This window comes from Protopterus annectens, chromosome 4.part0 (assembly GCF_019279795.1).
Source record: "Protopterus annectens isolate FY-2018-M chromosome 4.part0, PAN1.0, whole genome shotgun sequence".
Classification (NCBI taxonomy): domain Eukaryota; kingdom Metazoa; phylum Chordata; order Ceratodontiformes; family Protopteridae; genus Protopterus; species Protopterus annectens.
The window spans coordinates 853,204,521-853,226,934 of NC_056733.1; the positions used below are offsets into that span (position 1 = coordinate 853,204,521).

The 22,414-nt window shown below is 40.8% G+C and overlaps 1 protein-coding gene across 1 annotated transcript in view; it reads right to left on the reverse strand.

Moving 5' to 3' along the window:
- The window catches only part of NT5C (5', 3'-nucleotidase, cytosolic), a 166,361-nt gene that overhangs the window by 80,798 nt on the left and 63,149 nt on the right, over positions 1–22,414 (reverse strand). The window contains exon 4 of the mRNA XM_044068813.1: positions 14,518–14,632. Coding sequence (XP_043924748.1) covers positions 14,518–14,632 — 115 coding nt within the window. The remainder of the gene's footprint in view (positions 1–14,517; positions 14,633–22,414) is intronic.

Genomic DNA, 22,414 nt, shown 5'->3' on the forward strand with positions numbered 1-22,414 from the left:
GGGGGGGCAGTGTGTTTATGTTATCCAACACCCTATCTGTATTGCTTATTCATGCTCAGCACTTGTTCAGAACATGTAAGCACGCTCACCTGAGCCACTCCTTGTAATGGACCACTTCGATATCTCTGCAGTGACTGGGACCTGCTTCTAGGCTCCTGAGAGCACCCCTGCACTAACAGGCTATTACTCAGACCACACCTTTCAGTCATGTAACCAGGACCGGAACACCCACGGCGGAGGTGTGTCCATATTTCCCAAGGATATACACACACCTCCAGGCTGGTTGCTTAGCAAAATGCATCAGAGGTAATCCAAGTGCAACTAACTCTGGCCATAACTGTTATATAAGTTGTAGCTTGCTACAGATTCCACACCATACCCCACGGTTAACAGTCCTCACTTCTTGGTGTACTGGAAAGTAGGATTCAAACAGAAACTACTGATGTGCGACTGACACTACCCCACGATTAACTGGGATACCTACTCATGTACGGACACATTAGGCCAATGCTTTCTGGGATTCATAACCTTCAATCCGCTGGATCAACTTATCCACACCACCACCAGGGCCAACAATATCCTAGACCTGGACATTACCAACATGTGTGACTGGTGTTCCACACCTGGGGTTATCTCCTGGTTGGTCAGATCCGAACATACTCTAATCACCCTTGTTATCCACATCCCGGCACCACACCCTTTACGGAAAACACAGTACAATATTTCTACAAAGCCAACTTCAGGCTTCTTATGACAGCAGTAGTAAATGTCATGACACCTGTACAGATGGACAATACAGTTACAACCGTTGAATCATACACAACTGCACTTAATTAGCACTTACACGACTGCATGGATCATGCTATCTCAAACAGAGCCATGATGGTACCCACCAGAAAACGGACGCCACTCTGGTGGTCTACTGCCATGGACATCATGTACAACAGAAGGAGAAGACTGTTGCAAAGTAGAGTACAATCCCATGAGTGGGGGAGTTTCCTGGTCAGCCTCAGTAGGAATCAGAGATCCCTTATCACATCTTCCAAAGCTAGCTACGTAAACATTACTGCGACTCATTCCAGGGACTACCACAAAGCGTTCTAGAGGTATGTCACTACTCTCGATAGCGATACCCACATCTGCTCTGACATACAGCAGTTAGGCATGAACATTACAAAACCGACTGATATTGGCAACATCCTGGCAGATAGGTTCAGTGCTAACTTTACACCCCTCTCACACCCTAAAGGACCCAAATCTATACAGGAACAATGTAGGGTCCCTGCGATCACAACTACGCAGTTCAAAGCTACACTCTCTAAAGCCAGGAACACAGAATCCATGTGACCATACAACATCCCAGGCTGCGATTTCCACGAACTTCAGAATGAAATGGCTACCCACTTGGGCACCAAATTCACTAATAGCCTTGCATCAGGCATTGTGGCCCCTGAATGGCACACAGCAACAGTTATCACACTCCACAAAGGTGGCACCACAATGGACCAGGGGAACTATTGCCCTATACGCCTGACTAGACTGTTCTGCAAGGCTATGGAGCACATCATCATGGATCTCATTCACAGAGACATTGGTGGCCTCCAAACCTTTGATCCCACCCACTTTGGATTTGTTAGGGCCAGACCATGCCAAATAAACCTGGTGGAGTCCTTTGAGACAGTTACCAAGGCAGTAGATGAGGGTAAGGAGGTCCACACAGCCTACCTTGTCCTCTCAAAGGCTTTCAACACCATTCCCCATTCTGGTATTGTCAACATACACATCCACCTGCACATCAACCCCTATGTCATAAGATGTTATGCAAAGCGGCTCATGGACAGAACCCACACAGTGAGGGTAGCATACCCTAGTTCCTACTGTAAATCAGTTACGTGGCGTCCCCCAGTCCTTGGTCATAGGGCCCCTCATGTTCGGTATATGCTTCTCTGAGGTACAGGCTAGCATAGAAGGACTTACCTTGAATAGGTTTGCAGACGACTGCAAACTAGGGGCCATGACTGATTCACCAGCTGATACAGACACCCTCCATAAGGGTGTCACTAGGACAGATACCTGGTGTCAATAACATGGCCTCAAGCTGCATGCCACAAGGTGCATAGACATCCCCTTTGGATTACACCAATCACCTGCGGACTATCACATAGATGGTAGACCCCTACATACATAAGACATAATAAGGGATCTTAGAACCCAAGTAGATAGCATCCACTCCTTTGATAGCCATATTGCCAAGGTGGTGTGGATATCCTATGTGGCCACCCTAATCTCTAATGGGTTTATAGCCAGAACAAAGGCAGCCATTGTACCTCTCTACTCATGACTTATGAAACACATTAAAGGGTATAACACCCCATTTGGGATGTACCTTACGAGACCACAGCAAAGGCTTTAAATACCACAACATTACCACACCAAGAGGATTACTGACCTCCGAAGGATGACGTATGCAGCCCAACTACAGAAACCCCAATTGTACTCATTTGCATACCGCATACTCAGAGGTGATCTCTGCTGAACATACAAGGCCCATGTCCAAAACAATATTGATGGATATGCTCCACATAAGCAAAACCACTGAGAGCCACATGTCTGGGATATGTACCTAAACGCAACGATGACTAGGACATGCTGGATGGATACTTTCCTGACTCGGACACTCACCATGCTTTGGAACATGATTCCTATGTACATCAGACAGGGACCCTCACTAGCACTCTTCAAGAGATACCTCGATGGGTGGATGGGAGACAGACATGTACACCAGGGATCACTGCAGTGGCTCTGCTGTACAGAGGTGCAGGAAACAAATGGCTCTGCTGTTCACAGGCACTGGACACTAAGCTAGGGAGGTGCCACAAGTGAAAACACTGTAGTTAGGCTTACGAATGGACTTGGCCAGACAGCATAGTACCTAACTATGAACCTATGAAGCTATTACATGTCTGTTGTGCATGGATAATCGACAAGCTCTTCCATTTCAATTAGCTATCATGCTGATGCACTGTCTGGTGACTACAAGTCATATGTATCCTGTTACTGAGTATTGTACATGCCAATAGACATACCTGATGTTTGCATAATAAAACAGTAATGCTATGTAAAATGTTAGACATATCTACCTACAATACTGTACATTTCACATTTTTGCAACAATATCCCACAATGCAAATCATAATTGCACAGCAGGACCACCTTAGACATGTTATTCTTAGTTATACGCCCATACATATGCCTACTGTTACAGTATATCAACCTATACTATCCCCTGCTATGGCACGTACTTGTTGGACAAACCCTGCCACTGATAGCGGCTGGAGTGGAATTGTTGTGTTTAAAGTCCTTATGCAGCATCCCTTGTGGTGTATGAGGTGTTTACTTGTGGCCCACAGCAGTACACACAATTTCTACGAGCGTTACTATGCTCAACAATACATCACTACATAATACCTTTTCCCACTATATGCATTGCGTACACTTTCATTAATACAGAACAGGCACTACATACAACACTAACATACTGAGTGTTCTACATACCTTCTTAGTAGTCCGAGTTGACGATAATATCAGTCCTATTCCTTTTCTGTTTTAACGATTTTCTCGTATGTACATACGGTTTGAATGTATGACAAGCCATTCTTTTATATGTAGATACCAGTAACATGTGGTATCCTGCCACCAGTTGGTGTTCAGGAGTAGATGATTACATGCACATCAGCTGTGCAGCTACTCCATTAGCCAATTACATGGCAACAATGGGGTATAATTGAATACTCCACTTGGCCATTGTCCCTTTGCCCTACCTTCGAGGAAGACGGCCTGGATGTGTTGTTTGTGATGAATTGCAACAGCTATATGGAGAGACACAGAGATATTTTAACTTCATGGCCCCCGTGGATTGTGTGTAATGGCTAGAGGATGTAGTGCTACATGTGAGTGTAGCTGTTATATCAGCCGTCTGATACTGGATTATTGCAAACAAACCCTGTAACAACGTCTGTTCCACTGTACAAGAGCAACAATTTCACATAGGGCCATTATAGTGTGTCTCTCACAAGGTATGTTAAGGCTTCTGCAGATGTCATAGAGTGAGTGGATGTTTGTGATGTTATTACAGTCTGTATTGCAATTGTTTTGGGTGTGGGGGAGATGTAGGTGGGTGTATGTAGCAGATGAAGGTGTGTAGGAACTGCATTTATACATATTCCATATGTGTGTGAGGGCTCCTTCCCTAATTGAAGACCTATCATTTAGTAGACTGATACTATGGTTATTGCAGGCTTATTCATTAAGCCATTGTTAATTGGTTCCTATATAGCATGCAGGTGATGTTGGTCCTTCAATCCCTTCGGAAATACATCGGTATGTAATGAAATGTTGCTACATGAAAGCTGTCTCATGTATTTCTGTCACAGATATTTGCACTCATTGGAGTTGTGTTGGTGACTGAACCTTTTTGGCTTGGGTTGCCACCTTTTCAAATGGTCATGGTGGGACATTTGCAGGACACACATCGGATTTTAGAGGCTGACACATACCCACGGTCAGTACAAAGTATAGAACTTTACATATATGCCTATATAAAAGCTTATATTCTTGTAGCAGTTTACTTGTTTATCTTGTTTCTTGTTACATGTAGGTATTTTAGATACAGATGACTATTTTATGCAACCATTACATTAACTATGGAACATACAGAATGTCTCGAGATTGTAGGACATTAGTATTTGTACTCATTTTGGTCAGGACACTACCGCACACAGAGGGACTGCCCCTCGCAAGGTGGGACAGGTGGTAACCCTATCTTTAGCTCATGTCCATAGCACATATTTGTAATAGTGTATTATAGCAATAACCCACGCCTGGGTGTGGGTAATGGTGAATTTACCCACAGTTGGTGTGGTTTGTTCATGAGGGCGAAGCCCGAGTGGCCAAACAAAGACAACCGTGGGTAAATCCAGCATTACCCACACCCAGAAGTGGGTTATTGCTACTATACAATGACATTATTTAAGAAGAAAAATAATTATTTTTCTTAAATAATGGCATTGTATAATGCCTCCTTGCTGCCCTTCCGCAGCTGTCTGTTATTCTGCGGCAGTTCTGATGTACTGCACATGCGTATGCTTACGCAGTACATCAGAGCTGTGGGCAAAAGCAATGGAGAAAGCATAATCTCCGTTGCTTTTTACAAAGTGTCTTGCTATGTTAAAATCCTTACACATACCTTCGTGTCCACTGGGATGGGTTCACCTCTGTTGTTTCTGGCTCAGAGGCGTGGCCGGCACAGCTCAACTATTTGCTGTATGATGTCCCTGTCCACCCTATAACACTCTACTATCTCCATATCATCTAGCCCCTGGTAGGCTACCCTTGGTCTGAACACTCTTCTCCTCCTCCGGGGCCTGAGGTGGTTGACAGCATCATCCTGCATACCACTTTCAGTCTCCAACACATGGTGATGAATCACAGCTATGGCAGCTCCCAACAAGTACACTGTAAAAGTTCCCCGTCTGTTTACACCGACGGTGCAGTGTTTGGGAATACACGAGTGTGTGTGAGGTGCCTTCACACTTTATACTATTGTGCTTTGGAAACTGATGAGGTCATAGGGTGTGTATGTACAATCAGAGCTGCAGGGTATCTTACTTATGTGTATTACCGCAGGTACGGCTATTGTGGTGCCTTTGGTGTTGAATTACATTTAGCTGCTGTGGATCACTTCTTGCCCTTGCCTTCACTTTTCATAACGATTCCCCTCCCATTGTCAGGCATGCATCTAGCAGCCTGCTTTCTTGTTTTGTACTTTCCCAACCCAGGATTGTGTTGCGAAATGTGTTCTATAGCCGATCTACTGCAGGTTTGCTTTGCTCTACGGTGACAGTTCTCTTTTCTTTGCAATCCGGCACCTCCCCTATCCTGTTCTGCAGGTTGCTAATAGCAGCCTTGTTAGCTACCATCAATGGCCCATTGTGAGTTAATAGGTGTTAATTACTCAGTTGTACTCCAGTTACCCTACTGCAGCATTTCCTTACTGTCTTCCTGTAATCTTCCTGTTTCAGCTGTGGTGTGCGCCGCGTGCAGCCGTTTACCGGGTTTCGATCTCGTTGTCATCCACGTACACATATGCTTTCGGTCACCATGTGTGCTTTCAGCTAAGCAAAGCTATGGCTACATCCACACCCCTATCCTGCGGCTTTGCTTAGCAATGGGAAACCCGGATTAGCAATGCTCCAATGTGCATACAGCTACGGTGGCACACCCCACTGCTGATGTCATGTATACCTCCAGGCCACTCCTCGGTGTTGTACCGCTGCACCGTATGGTACATCCTTAGGCCGGCGGGACGTTTGCGATTCAGTATTACTTGCCTCATTTGCATGGCACTGACTACTAATTCAGCTTTACCACGCCAAACACTGTCACAGACCCTTAGCAACCCTTACACCTTGGTTGTGGTGTAGCATGCATACCATTGACTATTATGGCAAAATCATGACTTGTGTTGCATTGCAATTTTATGACATCTGTATATATTTTCCTTGTGTTCCCGTTTGCACATACATGCCCTGCGGTTGTACTTTGCATTAGTGTGGCCATGATATTAAATGTTGTTTTTTATGTGTTGTGCATGTTTTTTTATGCCATTGGCTGTATATTTAGTCATTGGCATATGTTAACTTTGTAATACGTAAGTTTGGTCCGCTTTCATGGCTCCGATGTTCTGCTTGGAAAAATGTAAACTGTTTTTTTTGGTTTACAATTCTGTATGCTTACGTTACGCCTGCACCACTTCATAAATCGCTATGTATCTTCATTTGCATGCTGCACTACTGCGCATGGGGTGATTAGCATACATGAGCCGAGAGCTGCGCAGATCTGGCGTATGCTGGTAGTGCACATGGAACTGGATCGTACCTGAATCGATCTGCGGCCATATTTGGCATTATACCGCCTAAGCTACACCTGCGTCTGAGCAAGCTTCATGAATCCTGGGGTGTGTCTTTTACATAATAATTTTAAGCACTACAATAATAATGTTTTCTGTAAAAATACAACAAGAAGGAAAGTCATAAGGCTCAAATACGCTTTTAGGGGAAACAACAGGATCTTTTATCAAGCGTACGAGTAGCAGCTTAGTTAATAAAGGAAAGTAAAAATTTCTATTATCTCATTTGTATCTTGGAAATCCTGAGCTGATAACTGAAGCAATCAAAAATTTTCAGGTATTAAGATTTTAAAACTAGAGGTTTTTTTTTTTGGCAACTTATGAACTTATAATGAACAACCAAAACATGTTTGTGTTAGAAGTAATAAGACATTACAATGTTTTAATTATCTTTATTGAGAAATACGTGTACTCTTCAGTTTGTTTATCAGCTGGGTAAATTGTATGAACAGTTGTATTTTGAAAATCCGTTCTTTTAATTTCTGGCATATATGAAGACAATACTTCTATTATTATTTCCCAAATCTATACTGCCTTTTATTAATACAGTCTACTGGTGGTTTTCTAAAAGTTCAAATCTGCAGAAGGTAATATTAGATAAGTTATTTTCAGAACTGGATAGGTTGGGACTTGAAATCATATATCAACATGCATATGTTGAAAACTGATTTATTACCACCTGTAATGTGATGTTCTATAACAATATAATAACAGCTATGAATGAAAAATTGTGCTGTGATGTAATTTATACAGATTTAACTTCAGCATTTTATAGTGTCATACACAAAACACTGATGAATAAATTATTACAACTAGGTATTGATGTACTCTTGATAATATGGATAGCGGCTTGGCTTAAAATAGGACATGGCAAGTGTCATACAGCAACTGGACAGGTGAAATCCTTGGTTACAGTCAGGGTGTCCCACGGGGCTCTGTCCTAGGTCCTTACTTGTTTAGATTGTATCTTTCAGACCTATTTTTTTCATCTGAGGTGTTCTACAGTCTATATGCAGATGACCTGAAAATGGGTAAACTAATTATATGTGTTACTGATAAAAGTCTGCAAAATAACTTGACTAAATTGACCATTTGGGCACAGGAGAGTAATATACTGATAAATATATCAAAAACTAAGCATATGAGATTTGGGAGACATAAATTGAAACGTGAATATTTAACACAGCACACAGTGACTGAAACTGTAGACTCATTTAAGGACCTGGGTATATAGGTAGATTCAGCTATGAGTTTTTCTAATCATGTCAACCAATTGGTTAATGATAGTTATAGAACTATAGGTTGTATAAAAAAGTATAGGAAATCAAAAACAAGAAGTCATTTGTTTGTTAGTTACATCAGACCGAAACTTAAGTATGGAATAACAATATGGAAACCCTATAAGAAAACAAGCATGAGTAAATTGGAATGAGTACAGCAGAAATATACCAAGGGCATACATGGATGTGAAAATTTAAGGTATTATGAAAGACTAAAATATCTTAACTTGTACAGTGTCTCTTACAGATATCTAAGAGATCTTATTCAGGTATATAGGGCATTTAGAGACAGCTATTTCTGGGAATGTTTGCGGTTAACAAAAAGTACTACAGAATCATCAGACAACCTATGTAGAAGATTGCATAGGATACAATAATAGGTTCTCTGACAGAGTAGCCGGTGCATGGAGAAGACTACCAAATTACATTAAAGGAAGTTCAGAAACGATGGAAAAGTGGAACTGCTTGACCAGCCAGTTTCTGGCTACAGTTCTTCTCTCAACAAGGTCAAGATGGGCAGAAGCAGCTGACAGTTGACATATGTGTCATGATTATGGAGTAATAGAAATCAATACGTAAACATTACCCGTATACTGAATGACTATTGAGGAACAGGGAAGTTTTACACTCAAATGGAGAATCTCTTTCATTTGGCAGTGCATGTCTTTTGGGTGGAAGATTTCCTGGAGGCTATAGTCACCAATGAAACCCCAGTCTATAAAGCTGTTGGAATCAGAAGAAATACAACAGTAGTTTGGCCCAGAGGAGGACACAAATTTAGCTTGCAGTGGAAGGGTTTCCTTTGTCTCCAGGAATGTAAAAGCGTGAAACCACAACCTTCGCAGTCACCGGAAGGGGGGGGGGGTGAAGATAAGCCTTGATCTTTATTTTTTATTATTTTTTTTTTAAATATAATTTTATTTTTATTTTTTTGCCTGCCCCCCACGCCTGACCACAAGTGCAAATCCTCTGCTGACACATTTGTTCCTCTCAAGTCCCAGCATTCAAAACTACTAAGAGGAAGGCAAGAGTCAGAGATTATGACTAACAAACAGTGGAGGTTAGGAGATGTTCTGTATGTTCCTAATATCCTACTTGCTTGCAAGATGTCAGCAAGGGTGAAAGTGAAATCCTGATATCCCTGCAGTAATATGATGGTTCTCCTTCAGCTGCAGTACTGCTCATGGTGCTACATGCACTTTTTCTTTTGGTGCAGAAAAGAAAGGAACTTCTTTTCAGTGAAGAAAGCCAATAAACACTAGGACAGTGCTGGCAGGTAGCAAAAACCAGGCAGATCTCAAAAGATTCAATGTAATGTCCAAGGGCTTCAGCAAAGCTGGCACAAACTGTGTTTGCTTGTGACCACAAGCTGGCTGTCACATAACAGTCAGCTGTGCATAGATGCACAAACTGTCAGAATCACAGGATTCTCAAAACAAGGCTACTGTGAGTGGGACTTCACCCTTATCTCAACATACAGAAGCATGGGATTAGAAAGGCCAGAGACCCTTCCCCATTTCTTATAGACGGTGGCAGGAATCTATAAAAATGTGATGTTTATTGCTAAAAATGTCTTCAATTTAGTGTCCACAAATGTAGCAACTGGTTCTGTTTTAGACCCTTTGCCACTATTATCAGTCTTAAAAGGGGATTGAACTCACTTTTGTGTGGAACTCATGTATACCAAATATCGATGGAATACATTTTTTTCTTTTTTATTGCTGATTCTGATGAAGTTGTAGGTTGCATTGTGGAACAAAAGCACATAATCTTATCTAAGTGATAAACTCAGCTTTTCCAAGCAAAGTTTTTTTTTTTTTTTTTATATATAAATTATTCAGAATCCTTTAAGGAACCCAGCCACTGGGGATGCACAAACTAGTGCATTTCTTTGTGCCGGTCCCAAGCCCAGATAAATGGGGAGGGTTGCGTCAGGAAGGGCATCCAGCGTAAAACTTCGCCAAATCATTTCATGCAGACACCAGTAAATATTTCCATACCAGATCGGTCGAGGCCCGGGTTAACAACGACCGCCACCAGTACTGTTAGCCAACAGGGTTCTGGTGGAAATTGGGCTACTGTTGGCCGAAGGAGGAGAAGAGGCAGAAGGCATGGCCGAAGGCAGGAAGAGAGTAGAAAGGCTAGGACTGTGGTAGTGAGGGTCGGAACTTTGAATGTTGGCAGTATGACTGGTATAGGGAGAGAGCTGGCTGATATGATGGACAAAAGGAAGGTTGGTATATTGTGTGTGCAAGAGACCAGATGGAAGGGGAGTAAGGCTAGGTGTATCGGAGGTGGGTTCAAATTGTTTTATCATGGTGTGGATGGGAGGAGAAATGGCATAGAAGTCATTTTGAAGGAACAGTACGCTAAGAGTGTTTTGGAGGTGAAAAGAGTGTCAGATAGAGTGATGTTTATGAAGTTGGAAATTGATGGTGTACTGATGAATGTTATTAGTGCATATGCTCCACAAGCTGGGTGTGCAATGGATGAGAAAGAAAAATTTTGGAGTGAATTGGATGAAGTGGTGATGACTGTACCCAAGGGTGAGAGAGTGGTGAATGGAGCAGATTTCAATGGGCATGTTGGTGAAGGGAACAGAGGGGATGAGGAAGTGATGTGCAGGTATGATGTTAAACAAAGGAATGCAGAAGGTCAGATGGTAGTGGATTTTGCGAAAAGGATGGACAAGGCTGTGGTGAATACATATTTTAACAAGAGGGAGGAGCACAGGGTGATATACAAGAGTGGAGGAAGATGCATACAGGTGGATTATATCTTATGTAGGAGGGCCAGTATGAAGGACATTGGAGACTGTAAAGTGGTGACCGGAGAAAGTGTAGTTAGGCAGCATAGGATAGTGGTTTGTAGGATGACGTTGGTGATCAAGAAGAGGAGGAGGAGTGTGAGGGCACCACCAAGGATCAAATAGTGGAAATTGAAAAAGGGTAATTGTGAGGTGGAGTTCAGAGATGAGTTAAGACAGGCACTGGGTGGCAGTGAAAAGTTACCAAATAGCTGGGTAACTACAGCAGAGCTAGTAAGGGAGACGGCTAGAAAGGTGCTTGGTATCACATCTGAACAGATGAAGGATGACAAGGAGACATGGTGGTGGAATGAGGAAGTACAGGAGAGTATACAGACAAAGAGGTTGGCAAAGAAGAAGTGGGATTGTCAGAGAGATGAAGAAAGTAGACAGGAGTATAAGGAGATGAGGTGCATGGCAAAGAGAGAAGTGGTAAAGGCTAAGGATAAGGCGTATGAAGAGTTGTATGAAAGGTTGGACACTAAGGAGGGAGAAAAGGACCTGTACAGATTGGCTAGACAGAGGGACCGAGCTAGGAAAGATGTGCAGCAGGTAAAGGTGATAAAGGATAATGAGGGAAACATACTCACAAGTGAGGAGAGTGTGTTGAGGAGATGGAAAGAGTACTTTGAGGGGTTGATGAATGAAGAGAATGAGAGGGAGAGAAGGTTGGATGATGTAGGGATAGTGAATCATGAAGTACAATGGATTAGCAAGGAGGAAGTAAGGATAGCTATGAAGAGAATGAAGAATGGAAAGGCTGTTGGCCGAGATGACATACCTGTGGAAGCAAGGAGGTGTTTAAGTGAAATGGCAGTGGAGTTTTTAACCAGATTGTTTAATGAAATCTTGTAAAGTGAGAGGATGCCTGAGGAATGGAGAAAAAGTGTTTTGGTACCGATTTGTAAGAATAAGGGTGATGTGCATAGCTGTAGGAACTACAGAGGGATTAAATTGATCAGTCACAGCATGAAGTTATGGGAAAGAGTAGTGGAAGCTAGGTTAAGAAGGGATATGATGATTAGTGATCAGCAGTATGGTTTCATGCCGGGAAAGAGCACTACAGATGCGATGTTTGCTCTGAGAGTGTTGATGGAGAAGTACAGAGAATGTCAGAAGGAGTTGCATTGTGTTTTTGTAGACTTAGAGAAAGCATATGACAGGGTGCCTAGAGAGGAGTTGTGGTATTGTATGAGGAAGTCAGGAGTGTCAGAGAAGTATGTAAGAGTGGTACAGGATATGTACGAGGGTAGTGTGACAGCGGTGAGGTCTGGGTGGGAGTGATGGATGCGTTTAAGGTGGAGGTGGGGTTACATCAAGGATCAGCTCTGAGCCCTTTCTTATTTGCAATGGTGATGGACAGGTTGATAGACGAGATCAGACAGGAGTCCCCGTGGACTATGATGTTTGCAAATGACATTGTGATCTGTAGTGAGAGTAGGGAACAGGTGGAGGAGACACCGGAGAGATGGAGATATGCTCTAGAGAGAAGAGGAATGAAGGTCAGCAGGACTAAGACAGAATATATGTGTGTGAATGAGAGGGAGGACAGAGGAATGGTGAGGATGCAAGGAGTAGAGGTGGTGTGGGTGGATGAGTTTAAATACTTGGGGTCAATAGTTCAGAGTAATGGTGAGTGTGGAAGAGAGGTGAAGAAGAGAGTACAGGCAGGATGGAGTGGGTGGAGAAAAGTGTCAGGAGTGATTTGTGACAGACGAGTACCTGTAAGAGTGAAAGGGAAGGTCTACAAGAGGGTAGTGAGACCAGCTATGTTATATGGGTTGGAGACAGTGGCATTGACAAAAAGGCAGGAGTTTGAGTTGGATGTGGCAGAGTTAAAGATGTTAAGATTTGCACTGGGTGTGACAAGGGTGGACAGGATTAGGAATAAGTATATTAGAGGGTCAACCCAGGTTGGAAGGTTTGGAGAAAAAGCCAGAGAAGCAAGATTACGCTGGTTTGGACATGTGCTGAGGAGGGATGCTGAGTATATATTGGGAAAAAGATGCTAAGGATGAAGCTACCAGGTAACAGGAAAAGAGGAAGGCCTAAGATAAGGGTTATGGATGTGGTGAGAGAGGACATGCAGGTGGTTGGTGTGACAGAGCAAGATCAGAAGACAGGAAGAAATGGAAACAGGTGATCCGCTGTGGCGACCCCTAATGGGAACAGCCGAAAGAAGATGATGATTCAGAATCCTTTAAGGGCACTCTAAGTCATACTGACTTAGTACAAAAGCAAGTCAGGATGAAGACAAAATGATTTTTAAAAAGTATTAAAAATATTCCTGAAAATGCAGGTACTGAGATTTGGAAAAGATATAATAACAGGCAACTGTTTGATTCCAGATCAAGAGCTCATATGGCAGAAGAACACTCACATTTTTTCAGGGGAATCAGAATTGCAAGTTCATGTGCAAGTTGAATGTTAGCAATGTTGAAAGAGCAGTTCAGAAAGACAGACATGACAGTAGAAGGAAAAGCAGTTAAGTGGAAGTGAATGTGTGCCTACAGAATAAGGATGGAAGTTGGGAACTGTGCAACAGATCCAATACTAATGGGGTGGGGTGAATTCACGGTTTCAAGATTGCTAGAAAATATGTTATGCTGCTTATAGCTATTACAACTGCTTCTATATTTTGTCGGCAAAACATTGTAGCTACAAATTAAGCTATTTCTACCACACATCATTCTTCACTGCTGGACTGTACCCACAGCTGTACAGTTTTGCAGGCTGTGGATTTCAAGACAGGGGGAACTGGTTCCTAAGATGGTACACTACAGGGAATGAAAAGAAGGTGAAAATACCTATGCTAGCATTACTCTGCCTAAAGAATTAGCATGGCATTGTTGAAACAGTTCCACTACTTCTTGGGTTTGGAAAGTAACCAAATTACTGCCTTTACACGAGTCTTCCTTAAGAGAAGTGGCTTCTGAGGTGAACTTCTCCTAAGGGTGGGGAAGTAGCAGCAGCAATCTACCTTCACAGTAGTACTACAACATCTGACAGAGATTATGTGGTTCCTTCAGGCAACACTTTACAAGAAAGCATCTAAAATACCTTTTACAGCTGCACACTTCCAAGCAAGGTGGGGTCTGCCTCTACTGTTCAGGACTGATTAAAAATGTTTACTCTGGATAGCATCTAGAAAAGATGGAATATGATCACACTGCTGACTGTGAGATTCATTACTCTGAAGCAGCAGGTGGATACTGTCCATAGAAGTGCTGCTTATGTTGAAACTGTTAATATTTAAAGTGTCACAATCCATAAATACAGCCCACTCTCTCCCACTAGTCAAGTCCTTTAACCATATACAGTATTACTTGATCTTTAAACAAGTCGCAGCACTACAGCAAATGACTTGCTGTAAAATATTCACTCTTCAGGGAGACAGCAGGGTATCATTGCGCTATCACCTCAATGGTCTCCATCAATACGTGCAATATTTAAGTAATACTAACCTTCAATATTATCTTTATCGTCAATAAGCAAATCAGCTGTTATCACGGTCTTGTCTTTTGTGAGAATAAGCCTTTCTATGAACTGGGATCCAAGATGTTTTTCCACCCACATGTACTGTTAAGAAAAACACACAAGTTAGCTGATGACCTTTATTAACTTCTCAGACGAAAAAAAAAAAGTTTGAACAAGGTCACTCAAAAAGTCAGGCAGCTACTCTACCATTCATTTTTAACAGCACCATAACTACTGTGAAGCTTGCTTTGGTGGAATGTAATAGTAAAACGTTCATTTTTGAAAGACAAAGACCAACCAGACATCCCTTGCATTTTATCCCCCCACACCACCACCACCCAGTACAATGAATACCATGAAAGATAAAGGGATGCACACATGTGGTATGTGCAAAGTTTGTAGATTTATGTCAGTCCTTATATAACATTTGATCATTTAGATGAAATTAACAATATTAAGGAGAGGGATACCTGTAAAAGTGTAGAGGTGGTTTATGTTGGAAAATGTTCAGGGTGTTCTGCCTTTTATATTGGAATGACCACTCGAAGTTTGGAAAAGCGTATAAAAGAACATTTATACAGTATAAAAAGTAAAGATAATAACACTTTACATAAACATACCACATTATGTAAGAATTATAACAAATTTTTGTTTTCTGTTATAGAACAGGTTTCTTTGGACATGAAGGGTAGGTGTTATAAAAGTAAGGTTGAAAGTATTGAAACAAGATGGCAGATCAAACTCAATGCAGATAAATTCCTAGGATTAAATGAAGCAATTACTATTAAATGCTTTTTAACTGAAAGGAGGTTAAAAGCAAATAGTTCAAATGCTACTTTTATTATTATTATTTTTATGGGACATTTGTTGACACTGAAATATACTGTGATTGGTTTTAAATGAAGTGCTTAATGAAGTGTTTTAATTGCTTAATTGGTGGTATATAAATGAGTGTGTTGATGATTTGTATTGTTTTCTGAAGAAGTCTTTTGAGACAAAATTGTATCAATAAAACAGTTTTGCCGCTAAAAGCATTCAAAGCATTTTATGTTTTTTCCTCATCTGTAGTACAGTGAAGCAGTTTTCAGTTACATGGAAATGTGAGCCAACCTCATGGTGATGATGAAATAGTCAAGTGCTGTGAACAACACAGTTTTCAGTTTATCGTTCTACAGCTTGTCCAGACATTTGACAGACTCATCAGCAAGTTCTTGATAGAATCTTTTTTTTTTAATATTTATTTGTTTACCTGGGTTGGACACTGATCAAACAAGACCCTTTAGGCTCAGCCTGATGCATCCACTTGCAACAAAAACTTTTGAAATTTTACATAGGCAGACTTAACATAGGTAGTATGTACATATGTACATTTCACATTGAGACAATCATACGAACCACAGATATGCTTACCTATATTTTAGGAAATGAAAGACAATATTTTGTTAAACAAATGAGAAATAGTGTTGACTGTAATATATATATGTGCATGTGTGTGTGTGTATATATATATATATATATATATATATATATATATATATATATATATATGTGTGTGTGTGTATTATATATATATATATATATATATATATGTGTGTGTGTGTATTTTATATATATATATATATATATATATATATATATATAAATACATACACACACACACACACACACACACACACACACACACACACACACACACACACACAAACTCTACAACAGAAGAAAGAAGCTGCTGCAAAAAAGAGTAAACTCCCATATTGGAGGAACTCCATGGTCAGCCTGATTAAGAAGCTGAGATCCCTCATAAATCCTCCAAAGCTAGTTACGAAAACAAAATCGCTACTGTTTCTAAAGACAACCACAAGCATTTTATAGCTATGTCAAGAATCTCAGTGGCAACATTCAGATCTGCTCTGAGTTACAGCACAATGGCACTAAATATACAGAACCAACTGATATTGCCAACATCCTGGCAGATAGGTTCAGTGCTGACTTTACTCCCCTCTCACCACCTAAAGGGCCCATCTCTCTACTGGAAGAATGCAAAGTTCCTGTAATCACGGCTGCACAGGTAAAAAACACACTCTCCAAAGCCAAGAAAACAGCATCCATGGGACCCGACAACATCCCAGGCTGTGTTCTACACGAACTACAGAACAAACTTGCACCTCACCTAAGTACCATGTTCAATCATACCCTCACCTCAGGCTTTGTGTCCACTAAATGGCACACAGCGACGGTTATTCCACTCCACAAAGGGAGATCCACCATGGACCCCCGGAACTACCGCCCCAGTAGCCTGACGAGCCTGGTCTGCAAGGCCATGGAACGTATCATCATGGAACTTATAAACAAAGACATTGGTAATCTCTAAACTCTGGACCCCACCCAGTTCGGGTTTATAAAAGGCAGATCATGTCTCCTAAACCTGACAGACTTCTTTGAAGCAGTCACCAAAGCCGTAGATGAGGGTAAGGTGGTTCACACAGCCTATCTAGATCTCGCCAAGGCTTTCGACACCATCCCCAACTCTGGAATTACAGATAAACTCACTAAACTAGGTATAAATCCCTATGTCACAAGATGGGTTGCCAACTGGCTCACTGACAGAAACCACACTGTGAAAGTAGCATACTCCAAATCCGACTTCAGACCAGTGACAAGTGGAGTACCACAGGGTTCAGTCCTGGGTCCTTTCCTGTTTGGTATCTACTTCTCTGAAGTACAGGCTAACACAGAAGGTCTTTGGCTAACGAAGTTTGCAGATGACTGCAAACTAGGAGCCATAATCGAAACTCCTAACAATGTGGACATCCTACAAAAGGGCCTCAATGATACAGATGCCTGGTGTCAAAGCCATGGCCTCAAGCTCAATGCCAAAAAGTTCTTTATCATCCCTTTTGGTAAAAACTCTGTACCCATGAACTACCACATAGGCAGTAGTCTACTTAACACTGAAAGTGTGATAAGAGACCTTGGGACACAGGTGGACAGTAGTCTCTCCTTTGACAATCACATCGCCACAGTAGTCAGGAAATCCTTCTATTTGGCACACCACATCACAAAAGGTTTCTCATCCAGGAAAAAAGAGGTCATTGTTCTACTCTATTCGTCCCTGATTAGACCCGTTATAGAGTACAATGCCCCTTTTGGTATGTACCTCACAAGACATCTACAATAACTGAAAAGGCCGCAGAAATACCTCACAAAGAGGATTACCAGCCTCAAACAGATGCCCTACGCAGGCAGTCTCAAAAAACTCCAGCTTTACTCCGTGGCGATCTCTGCCTAACATACAAAGCTATGTCAAACCCAGAGCTGTTGGACATGCTCCACTTAAAGAAATCCCAATCCCTCCGAGCTACACGCTCTAGGGACCTAAACCTTGTCATCACAATAAACAGAACATGCTGGAGGGATAGATTCCTGTCCCAGAGACTTCCCATACTCTGCAACAAACTACCTATCTATACCAAACAAAGCTCGTCATTAGCACTCTTCAAGAAAACTCTTGATGATTGGATGGAAATAGGAAATTCACCCAGAGGATCACTTTTGTGGCACTGTTCAACAGGGGCACAGGTAAATAATTTTCCTGGGTGGTGAAAGCCAGGGTACCTTTTTGACTAGACTTATCCTAAGTCCAACAGCCTAGTACCTACCTATGAACTAACGGGCCAGCATCAAGGCTACCAACACAGAGAGTAAGGTTGACACAAGTGCCTCAAAAAAGACTGTGGAATGCAAACAGGAGGCACAGCTGATACCTGTAGGAAAAAGAACCCTTTGAAATGAAAATAAATGTACATATTACTATACTGTGAACCATGGCTCTCATTAGCATTACTGTTATCGTTACATTGATATTATGGTTGATGTCATTTGAATATTGTGTGCAGACTGTCACTGCTACTGTGTCTTGATTACACGTATTAATTCTGCCTTAAACAAGTAATCTCCGTGGTATCCCCGAAGTCTCAAAACAACCCACTAAAGTGTAGTGGGTCTAAAAACAAAATAGTGTAAGAAACTTCTCTGTGTGGAAGATTTTCAGTCCATATATTTCTAGTTAATCACTGTATATTAATCAGATCAGACAATAGTAGTAGAAGTAGCGAATGTAAACTCGTCAAGTCAAAAAGTAATAATAGAAAATATATAATTCTACAGCATTACTAAGTATTCGAAAGTAATCCAAGCAAGGCAGGCTGTTTGTTTCCAGACGAAAATCTTTTATTAAGTACACAGACAAGCGTTCCAAGTAAAACAAAAATAGAGTAATAATTTCTTCACAAGCTTTCTAAATATATATATATGTATACTTTTTATCAGGCATGGGAGTGGTTTATTGTGCTGTAAAACAAAGTGTTATGGGTACACATGTTAAATTCACATCCCTTCCCCCATCAGTGTGACATTCGAGCTGGTCCTGCCCTACCTAGTAGCTGTCATAATAATATATAGCCCTAATGTACTTTAATGGTACATCTTATTTAACCAAATTATTAAGTAGATTACTAAGTCTGTGATTTTATTCAAGGCAATATGCTACATGGCTGGAAATATATTAACCTTAGTTAATTTTGCGATCAAAAATTATATATAAATATATACATATACATTTTGCACGTAAAAATCAGTTTCTATTTTCATAACCTATTGTTAACAAAGATCGCTTTCATCCTTCTAGACTTCTTCAGGTCTGTGTACAAGAACCCTAAAAACCTATATAACTGTATAATTAGTTAGTATTGTTATTACCATCATTTTGAATAAAGTGGAAAAAAGAGAACCAGAAAAAATAAAAATAAGACAAAATGTATGTATGATGATGGAAACAAAATATACACTTAAAAATCAAATGATTTAAAATGGTATTTAAAACCAATTTGTAGAAAAATAAATAAATAAATAAATAAAATACAATTAGTCATGTAAACAATGTGGCAATTTCCTAAGTTCCAGTGCACTTTTAATTGAACAGTAGTAGTTTAGTCCAGGCTTTCTAAAAGAGTTCAGCTTTAATTGCCACATGAGTTCATGTTTCTCCAGAACATTCGGGATTGTCTCCTTCAAGATCACCCATGTCTATGCGATCCAGGATCTGGAACTTAAAACCTGTGTGTCTTTTATGAAGAGAAAGGTGTTTGGCTAGTGCATTATTTTTACATCCAGAGCGGATTTCTGACAGATGACATGAAATCCTTCGCTTGAGTTTATTCACAGTCTTGCCCACATATAATGCATCACATTCATTGCACTGTGCCCTGTAAATTACTTTATTAGTGTTACAGTCACCCCCTGTACTGGTTTTAATGATCTTCTTTAAATAAGGGCAATAAAAACTTTCACCTTGCTGTATAAATATACAAAATGTACAATTAGTTTCACATCTTTTAGTGATTTTCTGAAAAGGACTGAAACACCTTCACTCAACCTCCCCAGTAGAAAAATGTTAAGCAATTCCACAGAGAATAACAAATGGATTCAAATGCAGAGACAGGACAAAGGAATTCCAAGTCCTCTTTGCCGTTAGAATATATATACTGCAGTGGAACGGATGCACTTGTTCAGACTTTCAGGTATCCATTCATGCTTCTTGCTTCAGTCTTACTTGAACTGCTGCTGGCTGACTGCTAACAAGCAGACAGACTCTGAAAGAGCTTTACTGGAGAACCGCAGTACTGATATACACCTTAAGGAACCAAAGAATGTGGTCAAATCACAAAGGCAGATCCATTTTGTAGTGAAGAACAATGTAGTATTGCCACAGAGGTATCCCACTATGTTTATCTTTAACTGAATTCGATGTCTGACTACACAGAAGCCACCTTGGATGTGTAAGGAACTATCTTTAAACACTGAATTCCTATTCAATGAATAGATTCAGACAGCCTGACTATTTTCCAGTGCTCATCAAGGACCAGGAAATCTGTAAACAAGGGAAATATACCAACAAAGGACTCAAGGGTACTTCAAATATTTGTTTTCCTATACCGAGCAGTGTCATATTGCATGCCTAGGTACTATCTGGAACTGATGTAAAAAAAGTCTTTCGGCTTTTCCCAGTTAGGGGTCGCCACACTGGATCTCCGGTCCACTTATGATTGGCAGTGATTTTTACGGTGTCAAGATGCCAGCCCTGCACCCAACTTTCAGAGAAGGCACACTCACACACGCATGCACCTACCTGCATGTCTTTTAAATTTCAGTCGATTGCTGGGAGGACATACAGACTCCACACAGAAGGTACTCCCAGCTGAGAATTGCTGTGAGGCGACAACTCTAACCACTGCACCACCATGGCAGTCACTATCTGGAACTGATGTAAGTAACTTTATTATGTTTTTTCTTGACTTTCTTGCTGTACAGCGAGTTCATTTTTATTGACTGATGCCCACTCAAAATTAAGTTAATAATGCATTTCTTATGTGCTAATAAATTCTACTTCTATACAAAATTCAGCTTAGTGCATTTCTGCCTATGCATGTTTTAATTTAGATTGATTGTAACCTAGATCAATAGGTCAGGCCTGATGGAGATAAATTTAGATAATTTCATCTCTGGCACTGGAGTTGCAGTGCTTTGATGAGAAAATCTTAGGGGACAATCCTCAGCCCCACTAACACAAGCAACAGCAGTAGAAATAAATTCCTCCAGTCTTGATTTCTTAGAAGGTGAAGTACTCTTGGAGGAACAGGACTTTTCCCTGTCCTCCCTTTTTTAGGAGACTTGTCCTTATCTTCAGACCTATCCTTAACCTTAGCAGATCTATTTCTAGTCTTGAAAAGGAATGACTTCATCTGACGTAATCCCTTTACTAGCTTACAAATCTTTCAATATAAGCTTGTTCTTTCTTGCTCTTAACATATATTACGTTCCACAAATGTCAGTTTTAACCTCAAAACAAGCAGAATCCAAACAAGTTACACATAAGTCATGCCAGCCTTGGGATGGGATTTTGTGCCTGCAAGATTTACCATTTTAAAAGCTGTAGCTTTGCTGTCCATTTTGAAACAGGCAATCACTAAGAAAGAACAACTAACATGAATAAACAAACCAGAACAATGAAAGGGAGTGGCAGAAAAAGGGCACAGCATTAAATCTGCAATCTAAAACGGAGGCAAACAATAACTCTTACTGGAAAACTTTGGAAGAAAATGGCTAGATTTCAGCTTAAAGTCTTCATGTTAATAAACAAAGTATAAACCTACTGGAAGGTGAAGAATAGCCAAAAAAGAGCAATGAAACACCACAAAAGTACAAAGCAGCTTTCAGCCATATCAAGCAAACATCTAGTAGTAGCCATTGTTAGCAAGTGCACAGGAAAGTGCACTTACAGGGAGGAGGAGCGCTGGGTCCCTGCGATGATGTAAGCAGTTCATTTTCCCAAGCAGGAAGTCTGGATAGGTTATTCAAATATCCTCTCAGCTGAGATGCTGGCAGGGGCAAAAGCAACTTCATGGCTGCCTGAATGATGGTCCCTCTGGGCGTTGCTTACTTCCATGGTTCTGGGGATTATTCACCATGCAGGAACCATACAAGCTCAACCTCAGAAGAGAGAGAGGCTTGAAGGTCAATGAATACAAAGACAGAAAGAACAGGGTTTACTCATTTTCTTTCCACCATTTGTAATTTTATATAACCTTTCCAAAACCTTAAATGAAAGCAAACTTCCACTTCCCATTCTGCAACTGTTTAAACATAGTAGTATTTTACCATTTAATGTTAGACAAATGTTCTGAAATTCTTCTTTTCAAAGCTCTCCTTGTTTTTTTTTCTGTATAAACAATCCCACATTAACAAGCCAAATACACTACATACATAGACTAATAATTGGCAAAGGGAGTTTGTATATCCAACATGTGTATCATCCCATTATTTTAT